The sequence below is a fragment of the Falco rusticolus genome, chromosome Z (assembly GCF_015220075.1).
Source record: "Falco rusticolus isolate bFalRus1 chromosome Z, bFalRus1.pri, whole genome shotgun sequence".
In the NCBI taxonomy this organism is placed as follows: domain Eukaryota; kingdom Metazoa; phylum Chordata; class Aves; order Falconiformes; family Falconidae; genus Falco; species Falco rusticolus.
Genome location: NC_051210.1, coordinates 55,911,224 through 55,924,978, shown reverse-complemented (window position 1 = coordinate 55,924,978; position 13,755 = coordinate 55,911,224). Strand labels below are relative to the sequence as shown.

Here is a 13,755-nt window from a genome sequence, read left to right as displayed (position 1 = left end):
CTGTTATTTTACAAGTGGCATAAAAAGGTGGGCAGTTTCTCAGTGGAGCTCAACAGAGCTCTCCAATTTATATTTATCCTAGCCAGGGGGGATTGTAAAGAGGGGCAGCAGGACAGCTTGGATAGCCACGTGTACTTGAGTAGCATGGTCTTTGTAAGCTGGCTGCCCTGGCGATGCCCTTGAAGGGGAAGAAGCAGGGTGCATGGCCCCATGGGACTAAATATGACCCATGCAATGGTAGAGCATTTCATTGTTCTGGAAGCACCAGCAGCTGGCTTGTAACCCTGGAGGGCTAAAGTGCCTGCCTTCCACAGAAGTATGTTGGCCTCTCTGCTTTTTGGGAGAATTTTTCTTGGAAAATTGCCATTATCTTCTGTGGCAGGTTGTAGCCTAGCATGCCATGTGGCACAGGCATGGGCCTTATTTTCAGCTCTTCCTTGAGTTTTGAAATTTGTGATGGAAAGGAGGCAGAAGTGAAAACATGAAGGGGAACTGGAGAAGGAGAGTAAATTTCCAGAGTGGATGGGATGAGAAAAGTTGGTTCCAGTAAGTGGGAGCTGTCTGGGAACCACTGCCTGTGCCCTTTCCCTGTGCAGTTTCCATCACAGCTATTGGCATTTCCTCAGTCATTGAAGCACAGAGTATATAATACATGCTTTGTCGTACATGTTCCGCAGTTGTACAGCAGTAGGTGAGGATTTCCACTAGAAGGGTTGCCAAATCTAAAGCACAGAAGTGATGCGTCACCTGCTCTCCGTTCCCACTCCTCCTCCCACATACATCTCTGCTTGCGGTGAAGGGAGTCCCCCCAGAGAAGAGATGCCAGAGTGGTTTCTGCATTGCAGCAGCTGATGGCTTGCTGGAAACATTCATTCCTACATGACTTTCAGAAAAGTAGATGTTTTTATGCTGAAACATCAGAAACATTGAAACATGCCATGTGTTCTGCTGTCTCCCTCAGGTATGAATTAAGCGAAAAGATGCTTTCTGCCTGTCACCTGCTGAGAAACAACATTGATGATCCCAAGGCATTGACCAACAAAGATGTGGTAAGCAATGCATGGCAAAATTCTCTCTGAGCTGCAACAGAAAAACTTCAGGGAGGGATAACTTCTGGTTTTGCAGGACCAGCACCGCAGTGGCTAGGCAGAAGAGGATTTAATCTTTCCTGGAAGAGTCAAAAAGTTGTTTTTCTATCAGGGGACTTTTGTACTTGTACTTGTGAGAATGTACTTGTGCTTTGTGTGCTGGGGTGTTGTCGTCCCAAGGCATACACATAAAAATAGTAACATGAAAGCACAGTTTAAACACATACATGCATTCCCATGTTATTTTTGTAAGTGTTGCTTTAGCACTGCTATAAGCAGCTCTCAGGCCTTGCATTAAGAGACTGTGTGGAGTCAGGAGCCTGTTTCTAACAGACAGTCTGTTCTGAAACTGCAGTTGCCTCCTTCTGAGCATGGTGGTACTGTTTCTGTCTTGCTTACTGCACTAGTAGCTTTTATCAGTGCAGCAGGGAGTAGGGAATATTCATTGTTAATACTCAGCCTCAAGAAATAAGGTTGTATTTGCTTCATATAGGAATTACCTATATGCCTCATATAGGAATTGCCTACGCTACTTTGTGAGGACAATCTGAAAGCAAAGGAACACTGCTTAGTGATACGAAATTGAATTTTGCATTTGTTACAATTTTGCAGTGATGTAAAAGGCAGCAATCCAATGCCAGTCTCCTCTACTGTAGGCTATCTGCAGCTTCTTAAAGACAATAATACTGTCTGTAAGACACAGACAATAATATCGTCTGTGTCCAGTTCTGACATTTGTGGTCCAGAGAATGAAAGGTTGTTTAATGCAGTTGTGAGGGGTAGTTTTTAATCCTGTGTCAGTCCTTCAGGAGTAGTTTAGGAATTCAGACAACAAATGCTTCAGGCCCAGTCAGAGTTGAAGGTGTCAAAAATGGCATAACCAGCTGATAATCTCAGCCTTAGAGGTGTAATTTGAATGCATGTTTCTTGTGCTTGAAATGTTTTCCAGCAGAAGTGGTGTTTTGTACCTGGAAACTGCAGACTAATCAGCACTTGCTGTCTCTCTGTCTGCTGATAAACAAGTCTTGTCCAAAAAAAGTATAAACTTCAGTCCAGCTAGGGATCTCTATAAATTGTCCCAACCTCTTCCAACATCCTCAGCTCTTGTAGCTGCTGTTTACACCAGAAGAGGCTGCAGACTGCTCCTTTTGGGACGTGATAGCTTACTTGAATTAAAAAAGTGTATTATTTACTTAATAATGCATGTGATACTGTGTAAACATCATTAGTGGTATTTTGCACTCAGTCTAAAATAGAAAAACACTTATATTGTGTCACTTTATGACCACTTCTGTGTTTCAACTCTGCATACTCACAGAACATGTGGTCTCTCGACTGAAATGGTTGGACCTTGTAAGTTTTTATTATAGTAGTACTGATATAGAATATTCTGTATATATGAATATGTAGTACAGATACGTATGTAGTACTGATGTGTGTAGAATATTCTCCCTTTACCAGACATGGGTCCCCTCTAGAGCTACTGGTACAGGTCCTTTGGTGTTTTCCCTAGAGCCTAGAGAAGCATGCTGAGTTTTCTCTGCAAAATTGTCCTTGAATTTATTGGCCATGTTGCAGGTGGGGGTTTATGAGAAGAGAATAAGGACGTGGTGGTCCTCTCAGGTTAGAGAAATTCTCTCAGAAGGTCAGAGCAGCGGTGACTGCAGGAACCTCCTTGGCTCACAGCAAGATCTGCTCTACCTACATTGTTCCCAACAGACAGTTACTCGTCCTCAGAGGCTCCTACCCCTCCACCCTGAGTCCACAGAAATGGGAAAGTTTATCCTGAATGTCTAGTTTGCATCTTCTCATTGCAGCTAAAGTCACTTCCTACTACAGCCAGCCAGCTTGCCTGTGAAGAACAAGTTGGTTCTTTTCTCCCAGCAACAGCCTTTTGCACTGTGGAAATGTTACAGGGTTCCTTTCCTTAGCTGTTCTTTCAGCAGAGTGTCTTCAGTCCTTCCTGTCTGTCCCATAGGTCAGATTTCCTTGACTTCTAGTTTTTCTCACTGCTCACCTTTGAAACTGTTTCAATTGAATCTTTCATGTCCAGTGATCTGACCAGACAAGGTAGTCCAGCTGTTGTCTTCACAATGCTAGGCAGAGAGAAGGAACTGCATCACATGCAGTGCAAGCTATAAATGTGTTCATACATCACAGAAGAGTATTTGCTTTTTTGATTACAGTGTGATGTTGTTGACTCGGGTTCAGACTATTGACTTGTAATGTCCAGCTGTTCTGCAGAACTGCTGTCCAGCCAATTCTCCTGTACTTTGTGCATTTGGTAATTCATGCCTTGGGATTGGGCCTAATTGATTTAGCATGCTGCTGTTTTAATTCTCCTAGAAATGTGTGTTCCCACCGCTCTTTAGTCTTGGGTTCATCAGTGATGTAAACTTTGTTAAATATTTCATGGAAATGATTACTCCAAGTCTTTTTTCTGTTCGCCAGTATTTGATACCCATTAATTCTGGGACTAATCTTACCCTAAAATTCTGTGTCTTCAGAGGTGAACCATTCCTGAAAATTAGGTGAAATGAGAGGAGGTAAACAAATGGTGTTTTAAAGAGGGGTTTAGTCAGAGGGGAAGCTTTAGTCCATATATCTTGTTTGTGAGCTGAATACTTTCTTCCCACATTTGACTAAAAAAGGCTTGACCTCCTGCATTGCTGACTTGTGGGATGGAAAATCCTTTAAATAGATTGCCCATATGTAAATTTTTGTGTCTTGGTTTTGGCAGAGGTTTTGTTTAAATACCATCCAGCATGAGTGGTTTCGTGTCTCAAGTCAGAAGTCGGCTGTCCCTGAAATGGTTGGAGACTACATAACTGCTTTTGAAGAGATTTCCCCTGCTGTCCTCAGACATATTATCAATATGGCAGATGGAAACGGAAACACAGCTCTGCATTACAGTGTCTCACATTCTAACTTTGAAATTGTAAAGCTTCTTCTGGATGCAAGTAGGTTGACTTGTTTGCATATATTTTTTTTAATTACTTCTGGTTTTTTGCAGTCCTCACAGATGAAATTATTGATGAGCAAGAGCCCAAGTTTGGGCTTCAGCTGGCAGCTGTTGTAACTGTTACCAGTTACATGGTGGCTCACTTGGGTAGTTTAGAATCCTTGTTTCTAGTGCTAGCTTTCAAGGTGATCATGGTGGCTTTTGAAGAAGTTACAAAAACACTCAAGTAAATTATATACACAGTTGACCAGTGTTCAGGACAAGTAGGTAGATCCCTGACTCTTGGACTGTAGTCCAGGTTCAGTAGCACCAGCCTCCAGCAGTTGTTTTCTCTGGAAGGCAGCACAGCTGCTGCTCAGTCAAAGGTACGGTGCTGGTGGAGGAAGATGCACTGCGGTATAGAGATCCTTGTTAAACACTCAAACTAGTCTATCTTATTCTTAATAGAGCAATACAGAAGCTTTTTCTGGACACCACCTTGACACAGCTATGCTGCTTTCCTAGGAAACTGGAGCAACGTGGCATTCTGCCATACAGGGACATTTCTATGATCCATGAGCAGCGTGATGATGCTTCATTTAGATCCCTTTGTAACGCATATGCAGAGAGGGTGGTGGCAGAGTGTGACTCCAGAGCGTCTGGTCCCCACATGTACTAAGCCAGAAGGCAGCCAGCAGAAGGTGTCATGTGTTGGACCTGGTCCCAGGCAGGATGTAATATGCCGAAGCCTAGTTTTGCTCCCTGACTGAAGCTTCTTTCTCTGAACTAGTTATAAAACCTGTCACAGTTGGTTGTAAAGCTTAACTAGGCTGATTACGTGGCTGGAGTGTAAGCTTAGCAATATTTATAAATTGAGAAGGGTAGCATCAGATAAACAAGGATATTAATGATACAAGTCTCAGCTTGGATAACCCAGCACATCTGTCATAGATGCAGAAACTTCCTCTGCAGGAAAGCGAGTGCTTTGAAATCTCTTGTCCTGTTTGAAATCAGCCTGTAGGGAAGAGTGAGTCACAGTGGGGGAATGCAGGGAATGTGAGGAGTACAGTGAAATGCACCTCGGTGGGAGGAAACTGCCCCTTCACTTCCCTGCATATGTCAGGGTAGCGTGAGCATGCTCATCTGTTGCTGGAAGTGAGGGCTCCTTTAGTTCACAGCAACTGGTGTATTCCTATGAACACGGCAGGTTTTGACTGTCAAATGCAACAACTGACTAGTGCCAGGTGTGCCAGAGTCACACTGCACATGCCAGCACTTGATAAATATTTGCAAACAGGCAAATTCCTTCAGGTTTCTACAGTCTTCCTCTGGACTGTGTCTAAATGGTCACTACAGTCATCTTCACAGTGTAGTTGTATCCCAGGCAGATTCTTGGTCCAAGAACTCTGTGTCTGTGTGTTTGGTGGGAAGAGCAGATGGGACAAAAGGCTCCTCTATATGACCATGCGGTACTACCAGGAGGACAAACAGAAAAACAGCTCTGCTCATTAGCCACATACAAAAGGAGCTGAAATGTGACCTCAGAAAATGCACCTCTGCTGAAGTAGTCTAGTCAGGGTAGGCAAGCATCACTTCCAATAATTACTCATTACTTATGAGGTAATGCATGCAGCAGAGTGTCATGTTCTGTGGCTTCAGTGGCTTCCCAGAAGTGACTTCGGAAAGTAGGGTTGGGCTGGCTGTTTATAAAACAGAGGTAATGTCTATGGAACCTGAAAAAATGTGCATTTTCTTACATCTGCGCTTGTATTGCTTCTGCATGTCACTTAAAAATCCTTCGGCAATAAATTTGAAGAATTTGCTGAGACATTTTTGTTTGTTAAGGTGTCTTTGGTGCAGTTGAACCCCAAGTCTAGAGATACTGTTTATGTAAGTCTGAGACTTTGCTTTCCAATACAGTGAGCACACTGAAGGCCTTGCTGCTTGGAATTAAGCCCTACTGGATTTCTTCGAAGTTTTAGGAACAGAGACAGACTGGAAAGGAGAACTCCAGTCAGTTGCTGGCACTAGTCAGAGAACTTCACTGTGTTTGTTCCCAGAGTACTTTTTTTCTCAATCAAATACTCTGTAGAGCTGGAAACGGTCTTTAATTGAAAGATTTTTGTCTGCAGCTCCAGAACATGTCAAAGAACACTTGCAGATCTTTAATATAACACCAATTACAGGAGAATGTTTGTGCTGAGGAGAAGCAGCTTTTCCATTGACCACGTTGTCAGACTGTTTCTGTTCTGCAGTGTAAATCCCCTCAGGAGAGGAGCTTAAAGACTCTCCTGACAGTATTCCTGGGGTTCATACCCATGACCTTGATAGTCATATCAAATTTCAGACCACTTAGCTTTGACAAAAGAAAAAAATGCACAAAGAAGGCCCTAAATGATAACATACAAAATGGTTTTGTGTTCTCCCTTGTGTTGCATGCATAGTAGAAGAGAATCCTTTTCTTTCTCAGGCTCAAGAGCACCCCTGTTTATTTTTTCCTTCTCCACTTTCCCTTCAATTGCTTCCATTATGAGAGCAATTGCTGCTTTTTCTTTTTATAGGCTGCTTTACTAACAGTTTATTCAGTTCATTAGCACAATTGCTGCTTTTTGGGTTCCTGCTTTCCAAAGAAACAATCTCATCCCTGTGCAGATGTCTGTAACGTAAATCATCAGAACAAGGCCGGCTATACCCCCATCATGCTTGCTGCACTTGCAGCTGTGGAAGCGGAGAAGGACATGAGGATAGTGGAAGAACTGTTCAGCTGTGGGGACGTGAATGCTAAAGCCAGCCAGGTCAGTCAAACGGTTTACAAGACTACATTTACACTCCCATGTCTTTTTATCTTTTCTTCCACGGCTCCATCCCTGCTCCACTAGTTCAGCTTTTGCACTCACTCATTTCCACCCTTTGTGGTCTTTGATACTCATGTGTGTGTGGTTTTGATTGCTGTATACAAAATGGAGTTGTGGAAGAGCAGTTCAGCCTCAGGTCTGGATGTCTTCTGAAAATGAAGATTGAATATTATATGATAGAGCCATTAATGAGTTTTGCAAGACATTTACAAATTCTGCACCATTTAGCTCCTTCCAAGGAACTCCAGATGTCTGGAAATAGATCCGATATCTTCCATTAATTTAATAAATAGCTATGTGAATGTGGATAATAGGTATTTAAATAACGGCAAGCAGAGCTTTGAGAGTACTGTATAAAATAACAATCTTTTTTCCCCCCCCCAGAAGAAGCACAGCACCAAAAAAATTCAAGTATGCTTACTTTGTCACTGATTGTGTAATTCGGGTTTTTCACTTCTTTCCATGCAGGCTGGTCAGACAGCACTGATGCTAGCTGTGAGTCACGGGCGGATAGACATGGTGAAAGCTTTACTGGCCTGTGGTGCCGACGTCAATATCCAGGATGATGAGGGCTCTACAGCTCTGATGTGTGCTAGTGAACATGGACATGTAGAGATTGTCAAACTTCTGCTGGCTCAGCCTGGGTGTAATGGCACTCTGGAGGATAATGTGAGTTGCCTTTCCAGGTAGTGCTTCATCAGATGGCCTCTCCACTCTGGGATGTTTTTCTAATTCAGTTTTTTTGATGTAGTGGAGAGCTGCTGAAATCTACTTACATGAATCTCTGACTCACAGCACCAAAGTATCAAATACATGAATCCTCTTAGTGGTAGCAAGTGCTGTGATTGATTGGTTAGTATCTTTGCTTCTCTAACAGACTTACCCAGTAACAATTTTTGTGGTTAGCTGTAGGTGTGCAGTGGTCAGAACAGAAAAAATATTTGCTAGTAGAACATCTTCCCTTCTCCCATTCCTTCCCCCTTTTCCAGGAGTCTTCAAATTTTCAGTTAGGACCTTACCTGGTGACTTAACAGCCTTGCTGTGTTGCTTTCCTGTGTTCATGGCAAACATCAACCCTACAGTTCTCTTCACAGATGTTTAAATAGTATCTAAACCATGACTTAAGAGAGTACAGGTTTGGTCTCAGTCATGAAGCTACATTGTCTTGACAGTAAACAGATACAGGCTGTGACTTCAGTGCCAAGGGAGACACTTGCATATTTCTTGTTCGCAAGAATCATTGCAGCCTATGCTGTCAGCAATTTGATCTGTAGACTTCTCAAGCTTGAAAATGTTGACTTAGGTTCTTCTGAGTACTGTGCTCGTTAACAACATGACTTCTTGGGTATGTTTCCATTCTTCCTGTTGCTTTATCCACTGAGCACTGAAATGGAGCCTGGGTCTGGAATTCAGGTGGGCAGTTGGTGGTTATTTGTTGAAGCTCTTGCAGAGAGGCAGAAATGTCATTCTGTTCATTCACTCAGCTGCTGCAGCAGCCAGCTCAGTTGCCCAGCCGTGCTGGTGATGTGTAAAGCAGTCCTGAGGGGAAAATATAAGAAGGCCTCAGTTTAATAAACGCTTTTGGGGGCAACCTAGGTTACTGCAGGCTGAATGCTGTTAGCACAGTCAGTCACAAAGTCAATAATTAAAGTCTTTATGGGGACATGACACTTAACTGTTCCTGTAGGCAGTTTGGTACTGCTTCCCAAGCACAACTTGTCTGCTGCTAATTCAGTTTGTAACGGTTTTGTTTGTGCTGTGAGATAATGAGATTTTTAGCATTCCCCTAGCTATTCTGAATGTGACAGCAATGTTTTTCCAGTCAGCATGATCAGTAGTAAGCTGAGCTCCATCCTACTGATGTGTGCCACTCTGACAGTGATTCAGCATCTCTAAGAACTTGGCTTTTCCTGTTGTTAACTGTGGAGTATTTGTCGTGCATTATATTGCACTGTAGTGGACAGCTCTTCTAGCTCCCTGTCTGCTCAGGACAAGCAGATTTATGTATAATCACTCCCTGTAGTTTCATAGGAAGACTTTCTACTTGGATGCTGTCCATCATGTCCCATGCTGGAAAAAGGGTTTATAGTTTCTTTAAACTGGTGCCGACCTCTCTAATACCAATGCTACGGCAGTGGCTGGAAAATGTACTTCACTCTGAGAGCCAATGTAAGAGGCAATCCCTATGAGAGGACATTTCTAATACTGGCATTGTTGTGGAAACTTCTGTGCACAAGAGGCAAAAGCCAGACAGTGGACCAGCAAGCCAGAGGTTCATATCACAGGCTATCTGACAACTGCTTCTTCCTGGACCAAACATGGTCTAAAGGGAAAACAGCAGGTCCATAGATTACCCTTTCAGCAAAAGCACTCTAGCAGCCTCAACAGCTATGGTTTCTCAAAGTGATAACACCTGCTGAGAAACTGAGGTGACAGTATTTGACCAAGAAAGCGTATTTGTTTGTAGTTAGACTTCCATCAAGGAGCATTTGGAATTATGAATGCAACTGCTCTTAGCATTAATGGGAGCTATAACACAATAATTATCATTGTAACACAGCAGTTATCATGATATCTGATTAGCATTTATCCCTCCCCTCTCTTCCACTCCTCACTGACATTATAGTTTCTCTCAGATAGCCCAATCTTCTGAAATCACTAGTCTTACACAGCACTACATGTAACGTTATTGTGATAATGGTGTGCTCATTCTTCCTTAGCAATAATCAAGACTCCTAGTTGGGAGAAATTATGAGGCCTCTGATAATTGGACTGCCCCATAAAACAGCTGTGTAAGGCTTATTGTCACTTAATTATAATAAAAGAAATTAAACAAGACCATAAATTAACCCAGCTGTCTGAGCAGTAGGGCCTCCACTTCATAACTTCCCTTCTCTGTGGGCTGATGGGGCTTTTTAAGAGATCTGTTAATGCACACAAGCACTAATTGTGTTATTTCTTCCTTTATTCTCTCAGGATGGCAGCACAGCACTTTCAATAGCCCTGGAAGCTGGACATAAGGATATAGCGGTTCTCCTTTATGCCCATGTAAACTTTTCCAAAACTCAGTCACCGGTCAGTACACAACCTCATACAGATTATGTTTTAAATTGCTGCACTGAACGTAATAGTAAAACATAAACAAAAAATCAAATCCATGGCACGTGCAGAACAGGTACAGCACATGAAATGTGGAGTTTATTCACAGGAAGTTTTTTATGCTGGTGGGTTGATAAACAGTTTTCAATATATGTTGACTGCAGAAGGCGGAACCCTGGCTGAAGGATAGCTCCTCCATTTTACCTGGGTTACAGTTAGCTCACTAGCAGGGTTCACGTGCTCTGGCTAGTGTGCATAGAATCATAGAATCACTTCTATTGGAAAAGACCTTTCAGGCCATCAAGTCCAACTGTTAACCCAGGACTGCCAAGTCCACTATTAAACCATGTCCCTAAGCACCGCATTTTTTAAACATTTCCAGGGATGGTGATTCCATCAGCCCCCAGGCAGCCTGTTCCAATGCTTGACCACCCTTTCAGTGGATGAAGTTTTCTTAATATCCAATCTAAACCTCCCCTGACACAATCTAAAGCCATTTCCTGTTGTCCTATTGCTTGTTCCTTAAGAGAGCAGACTGACCCCATCTTGCTGCAACCTTCTTTCAAGTAGTTGTAGAGAGCAATAAAGTCGTCCCCCCCGAGTCTCCTCCACTCCAGACTGAACAGCCCCAGTTCCCTCAGCTGTTCCTCATACGACTTGTGCTCCAGAACCTTCACCAGCTTCGTTGCCCTTCTCAGGAAATGAGGGGCCCAAACCTGAACACAGGGTTCGAGGTGCAGCCTCACCAGTGCCCAGTGCAGGGGGACAGTCCCTTCCCTTGCCCTGCTGGCCACACTGCTTCTGACACAAGCCAGGGTGCTGCTGGCCTCCTTGGCCACCTGGGCACACTGCTGGCTCATGCCCAGCCGGCTGCCGACCAGCACCCCCAGGCCCTTTCCCACCAGGCCCTTTCCAGCCGCTCTGCCCCAGCCTGTAGCGCTGTGTGGGGCTGGTGTGACCCAGGTGCAGGACCCGGCACGGAGCCTTCTTGAACCTCATCCAGCTGGCCTCGGCCCATCGGTCCAGCCTGTCCAGATCCCTCTGCAGAGCCTCCTGCCCTCCCGCAGATCAACGCTCCTGCCCAGCTTGGTGTCATCGGCAAACTGACTGGTTAATCCCCTTGCCCAGATCTTAAGATATTAAACAGGACTGGCCCCGGTGCTGAGCCCTGGGGAACACCACTTGTAACTGGCCACCAGCTGGATGTGACTCCATTCACCACCACTCTCAGGGCTCTGCCATCCAGCTTTTAACCCAGTGTAGAGTGCACCCGTCCAAGCCATAAGCAGTTTCTCCAGGAGAATGCTGTGGGAGATGGTCTCAGAGGCTTTACTAAGGTCCAGGTAGACAACATCCACAGCCTTTCCCTCATGCACTAGGCAAGTCATTTGTCACAGGAGATCAGGTTTGTCAAGCAGGACCTGCCTTTCATACACCCATGCTGGCTGGGCCTGATGCCCAGTTGTCCTGCACGTGCCCGTGATGGCACTCAGGTTGATCGCTCCATACCCTTCCCCAGCACGGTCAGGCTGACAGGCCTGCAGTTCTCCATCCTGCCCTTCTTGTAGATGGGTGTCACACTGGCTAACCTCCAGTCTTCTGGGACCTCTCCAGTTTTCCAGGACTGTTGATAAACGATGGAGAGTGGCTTGGTGAGCTCCTCTACCAGCTCCCTCAGTACCCTTGCGGGGGTCCCATCCATCCCCATAGACTTGTGTGTGCCCAAGTGGAGCAGCAGGTCAGTTACTGTTTCCTCCTGGGCTGTGGGGACCTCATTCTGCTCCTCCGCATCCCTGTCTTCCAGCTCAGGGGGCTGAGTGCCCTGAGGGCAACTGCTCTTGCTGTTAAAGGCTGAGGTAAAGAAAGCATAAAGTACCTCAGGCTTTTCCCCATCCTTTGTGATAATGTTCCCTCCCGAATCCAATAAAGGATGCAAACTATTTTTGGCCCTCCTTTTGTTTCTGCTGTATTTGTAAAACCAGGTTTTTTTATCTTTTATGGCAGTGGCCAGCCTGAGTTGTAGCTGGGCTTCTGCCTCTCTAATCTTTGCCCTGTGCAACCTCACAACATCCTTATAGTCCTCCCGAGTTGCCTGCTTCTTCTTCCGTACCGGGCAGGGGGTGTCCTAATGACGTCCCTTACCCAGCCCCAGGGAGGCAGCAGGCTGCCCAGGGGCTGGGTCTCGCTGACACCACAGGTGCAGAGGTGCTGTTGCATCATTGTAATGCTAATTATTGACCTGGTCACCAAAACACAGTTTGTTACAGCTGTCCTAGGTGTTCTGGCAACCATCCACCTGCTCTCCAGGCCCCAGCTCACTCCCCTGACAAACTGCTGCTAAGCATTTCACTGTAAACAACATGCACTTTCAGTTGGTAGGCCATATGATAGCTGGCACTGTTCTGCCTATAAATAAAAATGGAAAAAAAAATAATCTGTGCAATTAAAGGCAAGGGACTGAACAGAGTGCTTGTGAGTGCTTTGTTCTCATTTGGCTGGCTGGAGTAATTTCCCTTTGATTAATTGTTCTTTCCTCTTTTCTAGGGTACTCCTAGGCTTAGCAGAAGAACATCTCCTGGTCCCACCCACAGAGCCACGTTTGAGTAGTAGTGCATGAATATCTGTAAAAACTTTTATGCCATCTTTAAGCTGCTAAATGTTACTGTTTTACTGAGACAGATACTGAATGTAATTGTCTTGTGCCTGAACTCACCAGCAAAGTGAAAGCAGAGATCTAATGCTAAAGATAGAAAATGCTGAACTTGAAGCAAGCATATAGTCAAGTAGTGCTCAGCTGAGAACCTTAGCCAGAACTCTTCTTCTGCTCACCTACTCGTCTTTCTGTACACTGGCATAAATCCTGTTTTTCTTTGCTGTATATTATCCTTTCCTACATTATGTGCAGCCTAAAACTTCTAAAGCTATTTATACAGGGGTGTCCTGATGGCTTGTTTTTCATCATTCTATAACATACTTGTATTTACTGTGCCTAGACTTCATCACAGTAACCTTTTCATGAATTTCATTCCAACATGATTTTGATGTTTTTAATTACTTTAAAATTCAGAAGTTGCAGTTGCTTATATAGTCACCTCCGTGGATCTTGAGCTGGTGGGTCAGTGGGTTGGTATTGGGGATCGAGCCTCTTGTCAGGTCTGAAGTTCACTAAATAAGTTGTTGCTAATTGGGGATAATGTATAACTTTTTATATGAAAGATACTAGTATCTATAAAATTAACTCGCACAGTATTTTCAACATTTTATATTCCTTAATAATTAAAAACTACATGAAGAATTACATGTCCTGTTACCATATTTTTATTAATTCTGTCAGTCTATAAGGTCCATACATGTTTATTGGAGAGTAAAATTAGAGGTACCATCTGTATATTCCCCTTGAGTGGAACTGAGTGTAGTTCTCGGTGCGTATTTATGGAATGCTATTACCTTGTCACATTCACTTTACTCATGTGTATTGAAATGTTTGAAGTGCCTTAGACTCTTGCCATATTTTCAGAATTAAATTTCATTATGCTGTTTTACTCCTCTCCCATTTTACGTGTGATTTGTCATCATCCAGAAATGTTGCAAATTACAACTGCAGCAGCAAAACAGGGTAAATAGTTAAGTTGAGGCAGGGAGGACTGGATAGCTCAGCCTTTGGGGGCTGGTGATGTGAAAGGCATCAGTGCCCAAACTAGCTTTTTGCTGCTGACTACCAGAGTAGAAAGCTTTGCCCAATATGGTCTGCCTCTGCTGGGCTTGCAGATGC

General features: G+C 44.0%; 1 protein-coding gene across 3 annotated transcripts in view; it reads left to right on the top strand.

Annotated features, from left to right (window-relative positions):
* KANK1 (KN motif and ankyrin repeat domains 1) overlaps positions 1 to 13,525 on the top strand; it is a 97,359-nt gene extending 83,834 nt beyond the window's left edge. For all 3 annotated transcript variants that reach the window (XM_037373365.1, XM_037373366.1, XM_037373368.1), the window contains 6 exons: positions 962 to 1,049; positions 3,829 to 4,048; positions 6,682 to 6,824; positions 7,353 to 7,553; positions 9,861 to 9,959; positions 12,528 to 13,525. In XM_037373365.1, coding sequence (XP_037229262.1) covers positions 962 to 1,049; positions 3,829 to 4,048; positions 6,682 to 6,824; positions 7,353 to 7,553; positions 9,861 to 9,959; positions 12,528 to 12,590 — 814 coding nt within the window. In that variant the 3' untranslated portion in view covers positions 12,591 to 13,525. The remainder of the gene's footprint in view (positions 1 to 961; positions 1,050 to 3,828; positions 4,049 to 6,681; positions 6,825 to 7,352; positions 7,554 to 9,860; positions 9,960 to 12,527) is intronic.
* Positions 13,526 to 13,755: the final 230 nt, after the last annotated feature.